This window comes from Tursiops truncatus, chromosome 5 (assembly GCF_011762595.2).
Source record: "Tursiops truncatus isolate mTurTru1 chromosome 5, mTurTru1.mat.Y, whole genome shotgun sequence".
Taxonomy (NCBI): domain Eukaryota; kingdom Metazoa; phylum Chordata; class Mammalia; order Artiodactyla; family Delphinidae; genus Tursiops; species Tursiops truncatus.
In genome coordinates this window covers 89,712,061-89,734,803 of record NC_047038.1, presented here as the reverse complement: position 1 = coordinate 89,734,803, position 22,743 = coordinate 89,712,061, and the positions used below count along the sequence as shown (strand labels likewise).

At 41.1% G+C, this 22,743-nt stretch overlaps 2 protein-coding genes across 2 annotated transcripts; both read right to left on the bottom strand.

Moving 5' to 3' along the window:
- Positions 1 to 302: 302 nt before the first annotated feature.
- LOC101332225 (growth-regulated alpha protein-like) lies at positions 303 to 2,103 on the bottom strand. The gene is made up of 4 exons (XM_033857475.2): positions 1,858 to 2,103; positions 1,640 to 1,763; positions 1,454 to 1,537; positions 303 to 1,038 (listed from the first exon to the last, which is right to left on the bottom strand). The coding sequence occupies exons 1-4, from the start codon at positions 1,946 to 1,948 to the stop codon at positions 1,023 to 1,025; spliced, it is 315 nt and encodes a 104-aa protein (XP_033713366.1). The 5' UTR covers positions 1,949 to 2,103; the 3' UTR covers positions 303 to 1,022.
- An 18,704-nt stretch (positions 2,104 to 20,807) lies between these two features.
- On the bottom strand, positions 20,808 to 22,064 carry LOC101331937 (platelet factor 4). The gene is made up of 3 exons (XM_004319599.4): positions 21,902 to 22,064; positions 21,456 to 21,621; positions 20,808 to 21,313 (listed from the first exon to the last, which is right to left on the bottom strand). Exons 1-3 carry the CDS (start codon positions 21,984 to 21,986, stop codon positions 21,226 to 21,228), a joined length of 339 nt encoding a protein of 112 aa, XP_004319647.1. The 5' UTR covers positions 21,987 to 22,064; the 3' UTR covers positions 20,808 to 21,225.
- Positions 22,065 to 22,743: the final 679 nt, after the last annotated feature.

Genomic DNA, 22,743 nt, shown 5'->3' with positions numbered 1-22,743 from the left:
GGTAGACTTGAGTAACAAGGTAGCAAGGAGCTCTGTATAAAAAACAGCAATATATTACCATAGTGACTCTCACAGGAGGGGGAGGGGCCGGTGCACAGTTTGGAAAAGTACATTCTTGAGTAGGTGAGAGCCAAGGGGAGTGACAGCTACCACCAGATGAAATTAAGTGTAACTTATAGTTTGATTTATCTGTGTAGCAAATGAATGCCCAGGAGGAGAAAAGGAGTTGGGAAACACTGATGTAAATCATCAGATTATCTAGTAAAGATAGACTTTTTTTCCTCAAAAAAATGAAACAAAACTTGTTTAGTTTGAAATACTTTATTTTCATGTTCTTTTTAAATCAATAAATATTTAAACTTCTCTTTTGTAAGATACAGAAAAGCACTGCATAATTAACACTAACAAGGCATTATGCCTTACAAGAGAGACATAAAATGTCCAAAAGATATTTAGAACATTGTAGTTCTTAAAGCGTCAACATGAGGAATGCTGACCACATATTGTGAAATCATTTCAATAAATAATAACTAACATTCTTTTAAACATTTACAAAAGTAGATGTACACATACATCCCCCCATGCTGACAATGACCTCACTATTTGTTTGGAGGCCCCAGTCTCTGTCACAGGGGCTGGCATGCTGTGGGCTCCTCAGAAATCTTAGTTTAATGACTGGACAATATTTGCAACCCTTCTACTTCAAACTAGATAAGAATCAGGACTAAATTAACTGGGGTTTTTCTCATAAAATAAATAATAAAATTAATGATACGATGTGCAAGTAGAATCAATCACATCCTTAATTATGTTACATGTAAATATTAACAGAGTCTTCGAAAACCAAACAACACATAAATAAATAAATAAGTGGGAGAACCCTCCTAAGAGATGTTCAAACATATTAAGCCCGATCCAGGTGGCCTCAGGAGCTGGCGATTCCTCTTTTTTCTCTTTGATCCCTGTAAGGGCAGGGCCTACTTCAGGAACAGCCATCGAGGAGCTTCCTCCTTCCCTCCAGGTCAGTTGGATCTGTCCCTGTAAGGAGAAAAGGTCTTCCTTACTAGCTGCTCCAGAAAGCCGACTGCACAGCACTCTTCTCCTGTCCTGCTCCTTGGTTTCCAGAGATTTCTGAGTCCAGTCTTTCCAGCCTGGCACCAAGTGACTACTGCCTGTAACCCACTATTGTGTATGGCAGAGGCCTCTAGGCTCTTAGAGACTCTTATTTAGGAATGAGGGTGGGGTCTGTGCTCTCCACTGTATTATGGCGACAAATGGCCAGGATTACTCTCTCTACCTGTCCCACTGGGCCTAACTTAAGCCACAGAGCAAACCGATTTGGTAGCTACTACTACTATCAGTCCTTCGGCTAAATCCTGGGTTTCTCTGATATAATTTTCAGGAGGCAGATGCCTGACTCTAGTCACACGTGTGAATAAAAACCATAACTCACTTGTTTAGCATCTTGTTGATGATTTTTTTAACCATGGGAGCTTCAGGGTTGAGGCAAACTTCCTGACCAGCCTTGAGAGTGGCTCTGCAGAGAGAAGGGAGAATCCACGTGAGGTCGGGCTGGGGGTCGGGCTGGGGTCGTCGGGAAGGAGGGGGTGACAAGCACAGCAACAGCGGCGGCACTTACACGACTTCCGTTTGGCCGCAGTGGGGTCCCGGGGGCGTCATCTTCACGCTCTGGATGTTCTTGAGGTGAATCCCCTGCACGGTCTGCAGGCACTGGCAGCGCAGTTCGGTGACCACAGGCGCCCCTGCGGGGAGGACAGACTCGGTCAGAGGGCTGTCCCGTGATGGGCCCCCACCCGCCCCCATCCCGCCCTGGGGGTGCCGGGAGCCGGGTCTCACCTGCTGCGCGCCGGCCGGCGGCCACCAGGACCAGGAGCAGTAGCGCGGCGCGGAGGAGCCGGGCGGCGGCGGGGGTCGCGGCGCGGGCCATGGGGTTCAGCTCGGAGGGTCGCTGCCTGCGGCGGGAAGGCGGGCTGGAGGGCTGGCGGAGCGGATTCTGTGGCTCCCCGAGCCGGGCGAAGCCCTTTTATGCCGATCGGACAGGGGCTGGCAGCCCAGGGCCAGGGAAATTCCCCGACGCACTGGCGTTCCCGGGTCCGGAAGGAGGGCGCGGCCCCGCGGGCCTCCCGCGTAATCCGCGCTCTCGGGGAGGGGGTGAGGTGTCGTCTCTGCGCCGAAATCCCCGCAGGGGGAGTGAGTCGCCAGCACCCCTGGGGTACCGCCTGCGAGGGCGGCCGTGGGCGCCTGGCCACCCCTGGTCTCCGGGCCGAGAGCGGGGAAAGCGCTGGGGGCGGATTCGCGAGACCCTCACAGGGGTGGAGAGACAGTTTTAGGGAGACTTCTGTTTCTTTAGTTATCAGATCTGGGAGAATTAAAGAGGAGTAAGCGGGTAGATTTTGCTTAGCTGTCTGTCCTCTAACTCTATATATCCTGTCTCTCTAAATTTCGATTTTGCTTATTTCATATCTGTGGAATGAATGCTGTCAAAAATACAGCCGACATCTCGGAATCCAGAGAAGAACGTTCAGCTTATTCCTCATGTTATATATTCTCAAATCACACTTAGAATATCTTGGTTATGTTTTCCATTTGGTGGGAACTGGGATCAGTTGTCAAAGGTTGAATCCGGGGTTAATTTCAGTGAAAGTTGAGGGCCATAACACGACCTAGGTTTTTGGGTCCTGCTCAAATTCCTTCTCTCAGCAATGTTGGAATTCCAAAATTCCCTGCAGACCTCCTTTTCCGCGTATGGAGGGTTGAGTTGATCTAAGAATATGGAACTGGTGGCCACGCTGAAGCTGCGGGTGGGCTAGTCGGGGTCACCTCTTCTGGTTCTGTCCTTGGACAAAATAGCACATGGACACCAGGGAGTGGGTACCTGCTGCATAGCACGCTTACTCCGGATGTGCGCGGCTGAAACATGAAACGTCGAATCACACGTGAAACACCGTTCCATTCACTGAAGGGGGACCTTCAGTGTTGGTCTTCCTTTTTCTTGACACAGTGACATGCCTCTCTTTTCTGACCAGGAATTTCAGTCTCTTCACCTGATGTCTTTACTAGTTTTTCATCAGAAGTTTTAGAGCTCTAGCATTGACTCAACATTAAATCTAGAGGATTGGATTCGGACATCTTGGAGACACGGAGTATCATGGGAGTGGGAAGAGGAGAAAGAAATGGCCTCTGGCCCAGGGATGGGTGTCTAGGGCCCGGGCTCTGGGCAGCTCAGCTCAGTGAGGGAGAGCTTGGATCCCGCAGTAAGCCACCCCGCCTGCAGCGAAGCCGCTTGCATTTAGTTGCCACCTATTACCTGGACATTGTTAAATGTTTCTTTGCCTACCCCACGGTGGTTATGAGAAATGAGTCAACGTGTGTGAGAGCCGGCAGAGATTAAATGCCTTATAAAAGTTTATTAAATAAATAGAAATAGCTTTTCCCAACAGCACCTAAGCAGAAACTCTACCTGTTGTGAATCCTTCTATATCCAAGAAACCAAAAAAAAAAAAAAAAAAAAAAGGTTAATGGAAAAGTTCACTCCCCAATTTTTCTCTTTATATTTAAAAAATTTCTGAATCAGGCTTTCTGAAAGGAAGGCACAGCTACACTCTACTAGGAGATGCACTTACGTTGGGTTTTTTGTTGTCGTTGTTTTTACTTTTGAGAGCTATCATTGATTTATTTTGTAGTCTTACTTTCAATCACTTCATCTGTTAGAAAAGAGTTTGAATTAAAGACTCCCCACCTTATTTATTGGAAAAGGTTTTTAAAATGAAAGACTGTCTTTAAAAATACTCTAGTGTTTTTCAGGATGATCCTGTGAGAAACACCGGGGAAATTAAAGGGATATTAACATTTGTATTAAGCAGTAGGAAATGAAAAATAATCTAAAGGCTATAAAATATGGTGACAAGCTCAGGAATAATTGACAGTTTGTGTGATCTCTCCCCTTGTTATCAATTGTTTTTTGGATTTCATGGGAAACTGGCCCAGATATACAAAAGTTAGTCTTTAAAAGTTCTAAGATATGTTGTTTTGTTTTCTAATCATAAATAATGCAGACTGAGTTTCTAAAGTTTATAAAAGTTAGAAAGGCAGGAAGAGATGATTTTTTCCTCTCATCTCTCTTAGCTTTTGTCTATGGAACAAACTTTAACAAGTCACTGAAAATTTGCTTTTTTCTTCAGCAAACATGGTAGCTGACCAATTAGAAGAGCACACAGGGTTCTGAGTAAATATGAAAGAGGCTGCTTCCTTTATTTAGTTGCCATATACCATTGGCAAGTTATTAAACCTCTGTACCCACTCCGAGATGCAGCACAATCATTTTGTGCTAAATTCCAGGCTCTCTTCTAAGAGTTATATAAATATTGACTTGTTCAATCTTCCAAACATCTCTGTGAGAGTATTTATTATTATCTTTGTGGTACTTTAAGGTTACAAATAAGGAAACTGAGGTGCAGAGAGGTTAAGGAACTTCCCTAAGGTATTGAACCTTGGGTCTCTTACCCAGACAGAATGGCTTTTAACCATTGTGCTATGCTAAAAATGCTCTATGATATATGGTTACAAATTTCCAGAGAGGAGTGATTTTTAAAAATCTGTTTATCATTCCACTAGCTGAATGTTTCCATTTTTTTTATTTTAAAATGCAAACACAGACAAAGGTCATATACCTCCATAGTTTGGTTTCACTAACAGCATAACTCTCTCCTGTGGCATTGATATACCCTGTTATATTTTCTTAAAGTGTCCAATTCTGAAAAAATAGTAACTTTACCATAGAGAAATCTGGCAAACATTCCCTTATCCAAATGATGATGATGAAGGTTAATATCATCAATGTGATGTCAGGTTGATATCATGTACCCTTGATATAACGTGATGAGAAGGTCACCTCACCTCTTTGGTATTCTTTCCAAAAGTTCATAACCCCAGTTCAACTATAAGAAAAACATTTTTCACACCTAAATTGGGGACTATTAAATAGCTGACCAGAATTCTCCGAAAATGTCAAAATCATGAAACTTGGGAAAGACTAAGAAACTGTCACAGTCCAGAGGAAAGTACAGAGACAAGACAACTAAGTGCAGTGTGGTACCTGGGTTGAATCCTGGAACAGAAAGAGGATAGTAGGTGGGAAAACTGGTGAAATTCAAATAAAGTATGGAGTTTCATTAGTAGTAATGTGCCAATATTGGTTTCTTAGCTTTGGCCAATGTACCATGTAATGTAAAATAGTACAATAGGGGAAACTGCGTGAAGGGTACACAGAAGTTTTTAAAAATCTTATTTTTCTAAATCAAGTAGAATACCACTACAATGAAATCAGTGGACATGCATGCTTTACCTGGTAGCTTCCTAGAAAGGGAATTAAGTTTTTGTTGAGTTCATATTTGTTTAAATATGAAAATCCAAAGTATCTGCTGCCCCATTTTGGACACATCATCATGTTTCATAGGCTTAAATAGTTTGTCTTCAGCATTAATCATGCTATGCAAATCTATTTCTTGTAACTGGTGAAAAACAGAAAGTGTTTGCTGTAATGGTCTCCAGACGCAAGCCCAAACTGACGTAAATGAAAGTATTCACCAGTTTATCTACTGGAACTACGAAAAAAAAAAAAAAATGAAGCATGTCAAGGGGTAGCCAACATCTGTAGATCATGTAGAATTTGACTCCTGAAGATGACAATCAAAATCACTTGCTTTTGGAAATGAAGTAAAAAAGGAAAGATTTCTTTTTTCATTGCTATTTTCTCCTTCTTATGCCATTTGAATTCATGAGATCCTCATCAACAAAAGTGCAGAAATATTTATACACAAAGGAATGCTTAGTCTAGTACAATAAACAAATTCATGTTCCTGTTTGAGCAAGTGCTTCTTTAAGCCAATTACTTTTGCAAAAGTTGAAGACCAGTTTTTTGTGCACAATCTTTAAACCCACACAAGCGATGACTGTTAATGAAATGGAATAAGCTTTAAAATGGAAGCTTTGGTGGTGACACTCCATTTTCCCTGCAATCGGTGTGAATCTTTTGGAATCGACAATGCGTGAAATCCAGGATGCTCACGTCTTGTAGGCCCGCTGTCATTGCTGCAGCAACCAGCCACAAGCAGATGTGAACTTACAGCTCCTCGCCTCAGCTCTGCTTTCTGCACCAAAGGTTCTTTGTCACTGCACTGAAAAGTCGCTTGCCAAATAGGGAACAGCAGGCACTAAGTATTCCCCCCTCTTTCATGTTTTAGGCAGATATTCTACATGACTTCTCAAAGGATACCTAACAGGATTGAACCCCTGCCACACCCTCTTTTCCTATTTCACTCTTCCCAATTACCCAGTCCCATACATAGGGATAATTTCCCCCAAATAAATCTGCCTGCATGGTAGGCTGATGACTCAGGCTCTGCTTTCTGAGGGGAAACCTTAGCTCCAGGGGACACTGCTCCATCCTGAAAACTAACCCAACTAACCATGCTGATTGGCAGGAAGATATGGGCAGTGTCGCTTTACTCTACTCCAAGCTTGCTGTTAGAACTTATTCCCTCTCAACTTCCATCTATATTTACCCTAGAATGATCTCGTCTGATGTAATGACTCTGGCTCTAAGGGGAGAAAAACAAAGATGTCAAAACATGATATTAAATTCCTGGATCCATTCCACCTCTACAGGCAAATGGCATTAGTGTGTACAGGCATCAAGGTGTAGGGGAGGAAAACTTTTCCCTTCTTCCCTTCTTGGTTCTTTGGCTGGCCTAATGATTAAATAGACATAAGACAGAATAACAGGAGAAAAACAAATTTAATTTCGTACAGACAGGAGCCCCATAAAAATATAAGACTCAAAAAAGTGACCAAAGTAGGCAGCTTTTATACCTTTTAGACAATGTAACAATCCATTTGTGAAGCATGAAAAAGACAAAGGGGTTTGGGCTTGGGGTAGTAAATTAGTGAAGAAGGAATGAGTTTTGTTTATACAGCCGTTTGGGCCCTAGATTCTCTAACTCTCTCGATAAGGATGTCTCTTTTTCACCTGGTGCAGGAAGAGTACCTTTCACATGGGAAATTTATTTCCTGCATTCCAGGGGACAAAGGAGGGTCAGAGTATCCTTCTTGCACCAGCTGTTTCTTAACAAACTTTAATTCAAAATAATCAATATGCCAGTGAATCTCGTAGTATTGAAAATAGATCAGTTCAGTTAAACATCTGTGTCTCATTTTAGGAGGTGGTAATGCAGCTGGGCTCCCAAAGTTAGGTCTCTATTATGTGGGAAATAAGGTAATTAATAAGACATTAATAAGGACACAAAAGAAAAAACAACAGTTAATTATTGCATCAAATTGTAAACCAATTTCTGAGTTTTGAGGGTAGCTAGTTGAGAATATTTCTAGATGCCAGGCTCAGAGCATCTTCAGATAGATTGAGGAGAGGCAATGACACCATGACAGATTTCCCTTGTTTACGGTTTGAATGTTTCTGGTGATCTTTCTAAGTGGCACACACAGCCACTGGCATGAAGACTGTTTATATGTGAGCTGTTGTGGTGATTCCTCTGAAGTTTATATCTGGTTGTCCAACGTTAGTTTGCGTGGCTTTGAGGTTTTCGTGTGTGTGAGTGTCTCGGGGGGCAGGGTGTGTGTGTGTGTTTGGGCTGCACCATGAGGCTTGCAGGATCTTAGTTTCCGGACCAAGGATTGAACCCGGGCCACGGTGGTGAAAGCGCTGAGTCCTAACCACTGGACCACGAGGGAACTCCCTTGTGTGGCTTTGGAATAAGGCAGTTTTACTTCTCAATGATTTCAAGTCAGAAAGGTGGGAGAAATATTGGAAACGATAGTCTGGATAGTTGTAGCCGGATATTGAAGGAAACTAGAAGAATTCAGGATCTTACAGGGTTAAAGGTAGAAAAGGAAATCTCAAATGTAATTAACGGAACTAGAATCTAATATCCCTAAAGGTGTATTACTGAAGCATAAGTTTTCTCTCTGTAGACATTCTAATGTTTATCAAAGATAAACACTAATAAGACTCATTTGTTTACAAATGGAGGCTAATTTCAATAAACTTGGCCTGGTTTTTACATAAGATCAGCAAGAATGGAGATTTGCCATATAGGCTCTTTTATGCTTGCTTCGCTGGAAGTTTTCATAAGGAATCTCAGATAGGACTTTTCAAAAGCCTCTTGAGGCTAGGAAGCCAAGGCAAAGACGTGCCATCAGGTTCCATACCTACAGATTTAGGTTAGTTCATCTCTTCTCTAGCACCCACTATATCTTGAGGTTCCTGTACCTGCCAGGGAGTGTCCTTCTTACCTGGTAAAGCTGCTGTGGACCCTGTAAACAAGTACCAGGCAGATTTTTTCAAGGAAATGTATTGGCTCCAAAAGTCAACCTTAAAGCTGTCTGGTCATATCTGAGTCAATGGACATCTCTCCCAAATATGACATTCCAGTCGAAGCCTTGGTAAAATAACCTATGGATCCAATTGTGTTGTGTTACGAGGAGAATGGAATATCAGTGAACTCAGGCTAATAACTATATTGCCATGAAAATAAAAATACTCACTGAAGGTCACTTAATTCTGGAGGACTCAGGTAGGGAGAAATAAAGAAATGTTGCATCTTTGTTCACAAAAGGATATTTCACTAAATTTCTGTAAGTCAGAGATAGCTTAAGAGGAAAGGTTTCCTTATATCTGGAAAACAAAAGACTAAAGAACCAGCAATACTTTTTTTAAATCATAAAAATTATAATCATTCTTCTCAGTTCATTCAGCCCCAGGTAATCAATTTTGTTGATCTTGATATTTTGTTAGCAGTTTGATGAAGCCATCAGTTTTTCTTTTTTTCTTCATTAGGATTCTGTAATTTTTTTTTAAAGAAAACATTTTTATTCTTACAGTACATTGAACAGTACAGTAGTCCAGTACAACAGCTGGCATACAAGGGCTGGCATCGAGTGAACAGGCAAGAAGCGTTACTGACTGGAGGAGGGAGAGGGGGTGGGAGATGGTAGAGCTGAAGGACCATTGGCAATAGGAGACGAGGGCAAGCTTCAGTTTCACTCACACCTGACATTGATGGCACAGACTCTTGTTCCTTGCTGGGTTCAATTCTCTCTACCGTCCTGAAGAAATGATCCAGTGATGCCTGGGGAGCAGCTCTTTTTTTCTCATCATAGATGATGTGGTAGCACTGGACTGCATTCTGAATGGCTGCTGCAACCTTCCTGTACCATTCTAAGTTCCCATCCTGTGCCTCAAAAACTAACAGTGCCTCCTCAAATAAAGAAAATCCCCTTGCCATTTCCTGCGATGTGAATCTCTGCGGTTCTTCAGTTACTTCTTCCTCTTGTCTCTCTTCGTCCTTTCTCAGGGGCTCCGATTCCATCAGGTCTTCATTTGTAAGCTCCTCATATTACACAGCAAGGAATTCAATGAAGTCGTCCTCTTGCAGATCTAGCTTGAAAGAAAGATACTGTACGACTGTACTCTATACAGTACTGTACAGTAAAGTACACAAAAGCACAACCACTTGTAGAGGATGCACGCACATGGCAACGTATGCCAGACACGTGAACTGACTTATGTGATTGGACATGCGAACAGACGTTCGCACCTTTGAAAGTTCACATCTTCAGGGGACTTACTGTATTATTCAGCCTTAAAAAAGAAAGAAATCTTGTCACATGCTACAACACAGATGAACCTTGAGGATAATGTGCTTAGTGAAATGAGTTAATCACAAAAGACAAATACTGTGTGATTCAACTGACATGAGGTACCTAGACTCGTCAAAGTCTGACACAGAAAGTAGAATGGAGGTTGCCAGGGGCTGAGTGGAGGGAGGAAGGGGGAGTTCTGTAATAGTTATAGAATTTCAATTTTGCAACTCAAAGAGTTCTGGAGACTGCATAGCAATAGGAAGGTACTGAATTGTGTACTTAAAAGTGGTTAAGAGGCAAATTGTATTTTAACCAATGTTACCACAATTAAAAACAAAAAATAAAAGAAACAACAGAAAATAAGTTGGTGAAACCATAAGTTCTTTGGCTAATCAGTCTGGTAGGTTTTCCCCTTTTATCCTTCATTATTCTAAATTTTGAGCTTGAGCCTAACTTCACGTAGTTACTTGGCATTAAACGAGCCCTCTCGGCAGAATGTGTGGCCCAGTACTACTAAGGCACCCCAAAAGAGATAGTTATCCTTAAACCAAACAATATTCCAAAGAAAGCTGTACCTTCACCACAATGTTGTGTGAAGATTGATGGATTTCCTTACATTAGTTTTAGAATTCTGTAATTTCTTACCCAGTTCAGATGGTATATTCATAAACACATCAGAAACATGTATTCTAGAGTACTTGTTAGAGTCCTTTCCATGAATTTCTTTGAAGATGAAAAACGTTTGCAAGAAAACTTTTGCCAAAGAATCAGAGTAGAACAGTAACTGTAAATGAGAAAAGACTTAAAAATTGCAACGGTTAAAGAGCAGATGAGAGTTTAGTGCGATGCAATTGACACGAAACTTTAGTAATTTCTGTGACACCAATATTTTAGGATAATTAGAATTACAATAACACTATACCAGGATATATCAGATTTTCTTTGGAATTTCAGGTAATTTCTAGAACACTTATATTAATAACATTCTCCCATACAATCTAACCTAAGAAGGTTTATCATCACGTATTTAGCAATGCTTTCCATGTAATTTAATGTACCAAATAAGCATAATTAATGTAATCTCTCTCTACTCTCATTCTCACTCTCCCTCTCTATTTTTATATGGAGAGAAAAAGAATCTTTTAAGATGTTCCAGGGGACCTCTGGAAAATCCCAAAGTTAGGTTGTGGTCAAAAAGTTTTACTAAGAATTTGATTTGAGGAAGTTTGTCAAAAACATCAAAAAGTTTTGACACTTGACCAAAAAGGATCACAGGTCATCATGAAACAGTACCTCATTATTCATTTAACCAAAGTAACAGTAACAGATTTCAAAGGCAAATCTAGAAGGTTACATAATTCTGAACAAAATTTAGCTGTTTCAATATTTGGAAGACTTGGTTTATTAAATAATCAAAGACCAATGGTAAAGACGACATGAAACCTAGAAGATTATTTTGAAAAAACACACATTCTTTGTTTTCTAGGCAGATCATTTAAAAGGTAAAGAAAAGCCTTTCATAATGTCTTATCAAGAGCAGAGCAATAGTCGAAGAAAACTTTGTCCTCTTAGCAGATGAAAGAAAATTAATTTCCAGTTTTACATAGTACACTATTGATCTTAAAGTTTATATTTAAAACAATTATAATAAATTCATTTAATCTTATCCAGCTTGATCACACATAAAATTCCTTTCCTAAGATTCATCTTTTACAAACCTTCTATAACTTTGTGTGTTCATTTTAGTTTGTCTCTTCTCTTTCCCATTCTGAAATAATCAGCTTTACTTTAGGGCAAAATTACTTTATTTTCCTCCACAAATTGCATCTTCAGTCTTCATACCTTTTCTAACCAAAAAACGCATCTTATTTTCCTGGCATACAGAAGTGTTTCCTTTACCATTATTTTTTTTGTGTGGTACGCGGGCCTCTCACTGTTGTGGCCTCTCCCGTTGCGGAGCACAGGCTCCGGATGTGCACGCTCAGCAGCCATGGCTCACGGGCCCAGCCGCTCTGCGGCATGTGGGATCTTCCCGGACCGGGGCACGAACCTATGTCCCCTGCATTGGCAGGCGGACTCTCAACCACTGCGCCACCAGGGAAGCCCTAATTGCATATATTAATTACGATTATTATCCTTTAGAAACCTTGATTTCTAGTAAAGACTAAGAAGTAAGCAGTTATGAAGGCTTTCTTATACCAGCATTCTTTAGACTGGCAAATCTGTAAATGCATTTTACATTTTTTCATAGCATACGCTTCCTCACAATAGAACAATTTTTTAAATGTAGCACAAGACATGGTTACTAAAAGACCAAATATCTTTAGTTATTCTGTAATAAGAAGCCAAAAGTGGACACATTTAGTTTCAATAATCACCGTTTCTATATTTTATCTTATTTGGAAATGATCTAGATACTCAATAAAATTTCATCATTTAATTTAACAGAGCAAAACTCTTAATAGTGGAAGAAATCAGAGAGTTGAGTAACAATTTTTAAATAGGTATACTATAGGAAAACAAATATAATTTCGTACATACAGGCCATAAAAATATAAGCCTCAAAGAAGTGACCAAAATAGGCAGCTTTTATACCTTTTAGACAACATGACAATCCGTTTTTGCAGCACGAACAAGACACAGGGCTTTGGGCTTGGGGTAGTAAATTAGTGAAGAAGGAATGAGTTTTGTTTATACAGGCTTCTGGGCCCTAGATTCTCTAACTCTCAAGATAAGGACGTCTCTTTTTCACCTGGTGCAGGAAGGGTACCTTTTACATGGGATATTTATTTCCTGCTTTCAGGGAGACAAAAGAGTGTCCTAAAGTCCTCTTACTGGCTGTTTTTTTTAAGTTATTTTATTTTATTTTTTTTAAATAGAACAATCTACTCCCTTTTTTTTTTTAACCCCACATTTATTTATTTATTTATTTTTGGCTGTGTTGGGTCTTCGTTTCTGTGCGAGGGCTTTCTCTAGTTGCAGCGAGCGGGGGCCACTCTTCATCACGGTGCGCAGGCCTCTCACTATCGCAGCCTCTCTTGTTGCAGAGCACAAGCTCCAGACGCACAGGCTCAGTAGTTGTGGCTCACAGGCTTAGTTGCTCCACGGCATGTGGGATCTTCTCGGACCAGGGCTCGAACCCGTGTCCCCTGCATTAGCAGGCAGACTCTCAACCACTGCGCCACCAGGGAAGCCCCTTTTCAAGTTATTTTAATTCAAAATAATATATATGCCTAAGTGGCATATTTGGGAAATCCTGCCCTGAAACACATCAAGGGTCAGCCTCTGTTCAGTCTCCCCACAGACTGCGTGTCTGGCTCCCCTTTTTCTTTCTTCTGGTAACACAGCCTAGATTTACTCTGTTTTCAGTGCATGGGGTTCATATGGGATGACCTATTTCTCAGCCCCTTCTTATCAGGGCCCACCCCTGTACGCTCAGAGAAGGGCAAGTGACCTAAGCCTGGGCAAATAAGAAACAGTCTCTAGAATTTTTGTTGAAACAATTGAAAAAGAAGTTCTTAATTCTTCCTGGAGTTCTAAACAGGTAAAATGGGTCTTAGACATGAGCTAATGCTTCGGGAGAGATTTCCGTATAATGAAGTTGGCCCAGAGGAAAGCACTTGAAATGGGGCAAATTACTGAGGACCTTGTTTGGGCACCTATGTCTACCAGGTGGCTCTGATTTATCCATGGACATTACGTAGACCAACAGATGTTCTTTTTCTTTAAATTTAAATTAGATTTATGCCTCTTGCCAGTGAAATAGTCTGGCTTAATACCATCCATCTTTCACATTTCTGCTACAGATAACTTTCCAACACAAGTAACTCTATTTAATCTGTGTATTCATTTGTCTCTTCAACATTTATCTATCACTCATAAGCTAGGAACTAAATTAGGTTCTAAATTAGTTTACAAAGAGGAAAAAAATAAACCAGACTTGGCCACTACCAAACACAGCCTATGGAAGCATAACGGAAAGATATGAAGTTGTCTGGAGCTCCATGATACTCAGCAATGTACCGAGCTTTATAGGCACTCAGAGGAGGGTGGGCATCTGACTCCCCTTCTTGGAAGGGTGGGAGCTGTCAGAGAAAAGTTGCTAGAGGAGGGTACTACCTAAGGAGAGTGGGTAGAGTACCTATTCCCGACAAAGAGGACCAAGTGAGCAGAGGCATGGAAGCTGAAAGCAATGCAGTATGACCTGAGAACAAAAATAAGCAGTTCGTTTTTTTTGTTTTTACCTGGCGTTTAACGACAAGGCACGGATGTATAGAGAGCAGGAGGATAGGCATGGCTCAGACACCAGAGGTTCCCTTGTCACTCAGGAGCCATTTCAAGTGTCACCTCCATTAGAAATCTCATAACACATCTAAGTGTTTACCTTAGCCCTTGGATACAGATCACATTGTGGTTTACATGCTCCCATGCTGGACTATGTACTCTGCAAAGAAACTATCATATCTTGTTTCTCTTTCCATCCCCATCTTCAGTGTGAGTCAGGTCATAATCATACTAAAGATTTGACAAATGTTTGTTGAAATAATACATGAATAAATGATTTCAGGCCACTATTGGTTTTTAAGGAATTTGTTTTGGAGATAAAAACATCATTATGACATTATGGTATTATGGAAACAAAATTTAGGAAGTCGAGAGATGAATGTATAAACTGCAAAAGAAAATAGCATGCATAGCAAAAAGATACAGATTTCAACTAGGAAAATTATGAATCATCATAATAACTTGATATTGAGCATCATGTCCACAGTATTCTCCAGTGTTCATTATTTCCCAGTTTCTTAGCCAGAAATACTTTTGTTTTTATTTTTACCTTCTGGGCTCTGTCCATACACTCAGATAATCTTGGAAGCAGAGGATTCTGAAAGATACTTATTTCAAAGGAGGGACTCTGCTAGTGTATGACTGAGCTAGTTCATTGACTGACATTTTCGAAGTGGTTGACAACATTAAAGAAATATGACAACATTAAAGAAATTTCCACCAATTAGGTATGGTGGAAATTATGGTGGAGGTAGAGAAAGTATGGCTTTGTTGTGTGTATTTTACATATGTGTATATTATGCACTGAATGTGAATATCTACAATCAAATGTTTAATGAGCACATATTATAGCATCTGTGTGTGATTGAAGGGTGTAGATGGACAGATAAGGGGAACTCTAAGCAGATTCCTTAACAGTTACAAATGTGACTCTAACAACAGCAACAAAAAATCATATAAATCACTTATTGGGCAAATGCATGAGTGTGTTACAATGTCTGTGGATAGTTTGGTGAAATCTCTGAGCTTAACAAAGTTGGGAAGAGACTCTTTAATGTTCAACCAATTTTCTGCTGGCAAGGTGCCTTATCCAGCACCCAGCTGCGGTATTACATCTTAATACTAACTGCGTTATTGTTTCATGTAGTTAATATCTGACAAACATTTATTTAGCACCTACTCCGTCAGGCATTTTTATGGAAGCGGGAATGAAGAGAGGTTAATAAGCATGACCCTTATTCCCTGATCTAAAGAAGGAAAACAGATAAACGAATAATCACAGTGCAGTCTAATTGTTATTCTAATGGAGGTGTGTATAAATTGCTTTACTCCTGTTTTTCCAGGAGATCCTATCATCATCCCTAGAATTACCACAAAAAGAAGACTCTTTCTCCAGCACAGCTAATAAATAAGAGCTGATTGTTCCAACACTGCTCACTGACTGCCCTGCTTTCAAGTTTTACTAACCCTCACCACAATACAGGCTACTAATAGCATAATCCCCATGTTGTGTCTGCCTAAGCAAAGAAATAAATATTGACAAGGTTATACCCAAAGTTTATTTCTTTTCCTTGTTTTAGATACACAGTTAAGCCAGGCTTTCGATCACCATTATGTCCTGTGGATTTTATAATCTTATAGATATTCTGGTTGATAAACATTGTGGTTTTGTTATTTGATTTTCTTTTAGTTGTTAACCATGAAGGGAAAATACAGCTTGAGTCTATCGCATTAAACTTTTTTTCTTAACTAGTTATCTGTGCCCACATGTTGAGTTGTGTTTCTGTTCAGGGGAGGTTATAGCTTGTTGGCCACGTTCTTAATGGGTTGCTTCTTAGCTCAAGGATTGTGGCCATTTGGAAATGACATGTGTTCTAGGGGTAAAACTCCAGAGAAAAGTAACTTTTACTTACTAGGTTCGAAGTTTGAGTCAGGCCCATGCTGGCTCCAATTATAAGTGAGATTTACTCCTTTCCAGAGTCCTGTGGGGTGAGCATTACTGCCCTTATTTTGCAGATGAGAAAACTGAGGAAACTCGGGGTCACAGAGAGTCAAAAGATGTAACCCAGACTGTCTTATTCAGAAGCTTGTTGGGCTAAAGCCAGCAACTACGGGGATAAGGAAGAGCCATACAGGAAGAAGAAATAATTATAAAACCACTATTAAATTTATCGAATGTCTTTGCTTCTTTCCCAAGGTGTCCTAGAAATCAATGTACTTTTGGCCCTCAGTTCAGTTTGCATTAGACCCCGAACTAAGATGCACATAGCTGAAGCAGGATGGGCAGTGAATTTAAGTAGGGGCACCCAGCTGTAAAGGACATAGAATCTCAACAATACAGATAATGTTCTACTTGGTGTTACATTTTCCCCTCAAAAGCTGCTTCTTATGGCGTTCCCAAAGACTCCATCCCTGAGTCAGGCCTGGAGACTGAGGTAAGGAGATTTAACTGTCCTGCCGTTCCTGAGCTTTCTGCCCCTACTAACCAGCCAAGCATCTTGAGAAGCACTAATTAGAGTGCGGACTCCAACATGAAATCTTAAAACTTGACTCTTCAATCAAAGGACTAGACAATGTTTTTAAACTACGAGTTATGATCCATCACTGGGTTATGAAATCACTTTATTATAGGCTTGTGGCCAACATTTATTTTTAAGTGGATAATTAGGAGAGGCTAGTATGAAACAGAGCAGCACCCTGTGGTGGGGTCCCAGGTACAAATCCTTTCCATGCCCTCGATTCTTTTTTTTTTTTTAACATTTATTTATTTTTTATTTTTTGGCTGAATCGGGTCTTAGTTATGGCATGCGGGATCTTTTGTTGCAGTGCGCGGGCTTCTCTCTAGTTGTGGCGTGTGGGTTTTCTCTCTCCAGTTGTGGCACGCGGGCTCCAGAGTGCATGAGCTCTGTAGTTTGCGGCACGTGGGCTCTCTCGTTGAGCGGTGCAGTTCGGTAGTGGTGGCACGTGGGCTTAATTGCCCTGCAGCATGTGGGATCTTAGTTCCCTGACCAGGAATCAAACCCACATCCCCTGCATTGGAAGGTGAATTCTCTACCACTAGACCACCAGGGAAGTCCCATCCATGCCCCCGATTCTTGCTGGTAGGAAATAGGCTTCATTCAGCCTCCTAGACCTCTCCTAAGCTCCAAAGGACAGATTCAAAGAGTTGTTTATCAGGAAAGGGAAGGGATGCAGAAACAAAGGAGGAGCAGTCAAGAAACAATAGTCCAGTCATGGGGCAGTATTCTGGTTCCTCCTCAAGGAATATATGTAATAAAATACCTTTGAGTTCTTCTGCAGGAACTAAGGCCCTCACCTAGGTGGAGGATGGTAACTTCAGACTGAGGACAAGATTCCTGAAACACCGCCCTGCTACCTCACCACCAACGAATTGAAAGAAAGTCTGCACACAGTGAAAGATAATGAAGACTTTGACCCCCTTCACCAAATGATTCTTTCTCCCTTTAAAACCTTTCATGGTCAAGCAGAATCTTCAGAGTTGGTTTTAGGACATGAGGTCCACCTTCTCACCAGGTTGCAACCCTCCTGAATAAAGCAACCTTTCCTTTTCCAACCAACACTTGCCTCCCAAATATTGGCTTTTGAGCAGCAAGAAGCCCAACCTAAGTTCTGTAACAAGTATAGAAAATAAAATATCAAAACCCAATAGTTGATAAAGCAAGTATAAGTATTGTATTTTAAACTTGTTTTAGGCCTGTGTGTCTATACATGCATACATACACACACAGTGAATACATACATACACAGTACCTATAAATCTATAAATAGATACCAGGTCACATGGGTTTGATATTATTTCTCTGGCCAAGTAAAAACTTATTTTATTAACCAAAATTGGAACAAGAATACTCACTAACTAGTTTCATTGCAATGAAGTAATTACTGTGTTCCTTTTATGATTGTGTACAGTGATATTTTATTGAAAATCAGCAGTTCACCTCATAACTACATCAAATGACTAATATTTTAAAAAATGAAAAGAACATTTTGAGTAGTGAAATTAAAGTTTTTTTTTTAAGTTTCCTCCTTCTTTCCTCTGTATTTCTAAGTTATCTGTAGTGAGCATGTATTCATTGTTTTTGTAATGAGAAAAAAATATGAATATATCTTTATAACCAACTAAGACCTCAATACTCTATGCATTGAAGAGGAAACTGTTTTTACCACAAAGACCTTAAAAGGGGGGGGGAAGCAAAAATTAGAAAAATACTGAAGAATGTCCCAGAGCAAAATACACTTTGGTGGTTTTGTTTGTTGATAAGGCCTGTGACTGTGCAGTAAGCACTTGGTTGGGGACATTTTCTGCTGACTTACTTCCTGCCAAAAAATAAAAAGAAGAAGAAAAAGAAAGAAAAAATAGTTCAAGTTTACGTACATTCAATCTATATCACTCCATGAATGTTTGAACAGCAGGCAGCTACAGTAAATTGTTCTCTAATTTAGACTTTTCCTGGTAGGAAAGTCCTCTCCCAGTGCCATTGCTGATAAAAGCGACCACTTGAAAGCATTCTCCGGCTGGTTAGCCAAGGTAATTCCGAAGGGAGAATTTACAAGGCACCAACATTAGTTGACTTTGCACAATTTGTTTTGGTCCTTTGGCCCTTTGAGTCATACCTAGGAGTTATTGAATCCAACTAAGTACGTTGTTTGATGCAGGCAGTAAAAGGAAATTAGGCAAAAAAGTATTGTACCATTCACAGCCAATTTCAATGTATTCTTTTCCAAAGTTCATTTGGTTTGAGAAACTTTTATTGCTATTGCAACTTTTTGTTTGTTTGTTTGCTACTTATCACCAAGAATCACTCTGTTAAATGCCTTACTCAACACTCCAAACTGACTGGAATTGTGTGTTAAGAACAATATTGAAAGCAAAAAAAAAAAAAGAAAAGAAGGCAATAGTAACAATTAATCATTGCTAATTTTTAAGCACAGACTATGTATGAGGAACTATGCCAAGTGTTTCACATACATCATCCTCGTAGTCTACACAATAATCTATGAAGTAGACACTTATCCACATTTCATGGATGAAGAAACTAAGGCACAAAGGGGAAGTGAGTATAGCACAACCTTGTGTGCCATGATAAGAACTTTGGACCTTGAAGATAATTTGGGTGAAGGTGCACAAGGTGGATCGAAAGTGAAAAACACCAAATGGGTGAAAACTAGTTGGGAGACCCATCCCCATAGACATACTGCAGGATGGTAAACATCCTGAGGACTTAATGATCTTGTGTCTTTCTACTTTGTCATCTTGTGGCAGTTTCATTCTTCCCTTTGCCCCTGGCAAATTCATACACCACCTCCAAGAGCTGGTTTTTGGGTCAGTTCCTCTCTGAAGAACTAGCTAACATGCCACTAACTTGTGTGAAAGGCAGAACAACATGAAGGCAAGAGCAGGGAGTTGAAAGTCAGACTGATCTGCTCACCCTCTAGCAAACTGGTCTTGGGAGACGCCTTAACCTTTCTGAGACTGTTACTGCAACTCTACAATGGGAATAATGTTACCTGATGTGCAAAGTGGTTGTGAAAATTTAGATGATACTCTTGCACTTCATAAGCCTCTATAAATAGCGTCTATTTACGTAGTTTGTTATCTCAAAGCTTCCTCCCTTTCTCCCACCCCAAGGAGACTGAAATGGACATTCTCCATTTTCTCTTAGCAGTCTAATCCTCCCTGTACACAAACATTGCCACCTTAGGTTGAAATGACTTTGGTTCATGGGTAAAGGTCTGTAGCTTTCTCCTGCCTCAACTAGATTCTGCCTTCTTGCCCTCTAGGCTGAATAAAGATTTCCATATCCTAACCTCTAGAACCTTGTGAAAATGTTACCTTATATGGCAAAAAAGATTTCACAAATGTGAAAGGATCTTGAGATGGGAAGATTATTTTAGATTATCCAAGTGGGTATAGTGGGATTATCCAAGTGGGCACAGCATAATCACAGGCCCCTTTTAAGAGGCAGGCAGGGTATAAGAAGAAGAGTCAGAGGTGACAACAAAAGTAAAGGTTGGAGTGATGTAGTTTGAAGATAGAGGAAGGGACCAGGAGCTGAAGAATGCAGGTGGCCTCTAGAAGCTGAGAAAGACAGGACATAGATTCTCCCCTAGAACCTCCAGAAGGAATGCAGCTCTGAGGACACCTTGACATTAGCCTGTAAGCCCCATTTTGGACTTGTGATGTCTAGAACTGTGAGATAATAAATTTGTGCTGTTAAAGTCACTGAGTTTGTGGTACTTTGTTACAGAAGCAAAGTAACTAACACACCCAACTTTCAATGCCATCCTTTCTTCCTAAAGTATAGTAGTGTCTTCTTAAAGCATAAACAAAAATACAATCTGTATCTCTCCTAATTTCCGCAGCTGTTTAACACACAATCTCAATATCTCCAGTGTTAAGAGATTCATGGAACAGTGGTAAACTGCAAATAAGGTTTTACTGAACCCGAGAATACTGAGGAAAAAGTCTATTAAAGACATTTTCATGCTTAGAGCAAAACTCACGGTATAGAAATGGAATGTAATAAGAACCAATTCTGTAAGTTTGCCAAATGTGGGATTTATTACAGGCGGTAACATAAGTACAGGAACCGTTTTCATCATTTCATTTTTGTTAAATGTCAGCATTATCAAAGGATCAATAAAAAGTACAATATTTTAATGTAATGCTCTGGAAAGTATCCGTATATTTCCACTAAGTAGTAGAGAATTCTAGTTTCATTTTTATTAATTTTCTATACTGGGGTAAAGTATAAATCTTAAGGAGGTAAAAGCAGTGTCTACTTTATTTACTTATTTTTTTTTAAAAAAGCAGCCCAGAAAACTTAAGTGCAATTAATATTTATTGGCAAAGCTAATCATGACATTATTATGTAAATAAGTAGTTATTAAGTAATACAATCCTGGAAATATGCAAATATATATCAGCCAACATACAACACCAAGTAAAACCAGTCTTTATTAAACCAAACCTTCTTTCACAATATATGTTTGCTTAAAATTCTGGAGATTTTTCTTTATATGAAATTGTGATATGTCAACATTATTTCTTTCCTCTATTAATAAATATTGACTATACCACAACTTCATTTATTTTGTTTATGTAGAATTTCAAGGATAATAAAATCATCAGATGATTTTTCCGCAGTTAGATTGAAAACGAAAAAAAAAAAAGAAGAAACACTTTATATAGCAAAAGTACAGATTTAGGCAGCCGACTCTTCAAAAGTACAGATTTAAGAGCTAACTCTTCAAAAGTTTCTTGATTATTTTCTTATACAGAGGATTCTGCGGGTCCAGACAAATTTTCCTCCCATCCTTAAGCGTAGCTCTGCCAGGGAAAGAAAAGGCGCGCCTTTCAGTCCTTGGGTTTGAATTTGGGATTAGGCTGGCGGGAGGCGGGTGGAGAGGGGCGGTAGGGAAGGGGAGAGGAGAAGAGGGTGGGCACGAAAGAAGCGAGTGCAAGGACTCACATCAGTTGGGGGCTGGGGCAGTGGAGTCCAGCCCCGATCACCTCCAGGCTGGAGATGCTCCGGGGATGGACCGCAGAGGTGGTCTTCACACACACGCAGCGCAGGTCTCCAGCTCCACCTTCAGAGTCTGCTGCGGGTGGGCCGGGGACAGTGGGGAGTGACGACTCTGTGAATAGCCAGAGGTACCTTAGGGATCTTCTCGTGGCGTGGCGTCTGACCTTCACTTCCCCATCCACAAACCAGACCTCCCTCAGAAAGTGTCTGACTGTCCAGGTGGTAGAGCGCAGCGGGCAGCACGTGGCACAGCGCCTGCGCTCTTAGCCGCGCTCGGTCAATCACAGCTGGGAACCGAGACGGGTACAGACTCCGCCCCAGCCCCGGGGGTTCCAGCACTCTCTCCCCACCGCCCCCGACCTCCCCCAGGCCCTGCTTCATTCAGCTCTTACCTTGGGCGAGAGCGACGGCTAGTAGGAGCAGCAGCCCGGGGCTGGGCCGCGGGCCGGGGGCGCGGGTGCCAGCTGCCAGGCTCATGTCGCAGAGATGCCAGCAGGAGCCGAGAGCGCAGGGGCAGCCCGGGCTGGCGCTCCGCAGACCGGTGGTTCCCGAGACTCTCAGGCCGTTTTATACCCGCGGTGGGTCGACTTCGTCGGAAGCCTGGGGTTGAGGATGGAGAACTGCGGTGCGGAAGCTGAGACACTTCTGCAGAGTTGGGCACTGTGCAGCCAAGATTAGGGCAAAAGGAAAAGAAGCCAGGGATCAGCAGTCTTGCTGGGAGCTGGTAGCAGGATCCAACCGCCACCCTGAATTCATATAATACATGCACATTTGTGCAGTTAGAAACGGTACTTTAACCTTGTAAAAATGTATGTTTTCTTGGTTATGTGCAACAGTAGAGTTCTCTGTAGTCACCGTGTTGCAGTTGGTACAGCAGGAAAGTTTGTTTCCTTCTCAACCCTCAATTGCCTCATCAAGAACAAATACCGTATGCTAACACATATATAAGGAATGTAAGAAAGAAAAAAAAAAGGTCATGAAGAACCTAGGGGTAAGACGGGAATAAAGACCCAGATCCACTAGAGAATGGACTGGAGGATATGGGGAGCGGGAAGGGTAAGCTGTGACAAAGTGAGAGAGAGGCATGGACATATATACACTACCAAATGTAAAATAGCTAGTGGGAAGCAGCCACATAGCACAGGGAGATCAGCTCGGTGCTTTGTGACCACCTAGAGGGGTGGGATAGGGAGGGTGGGAGGGAGGGAGACGCAAGAGGGAGGGGATATGGGGA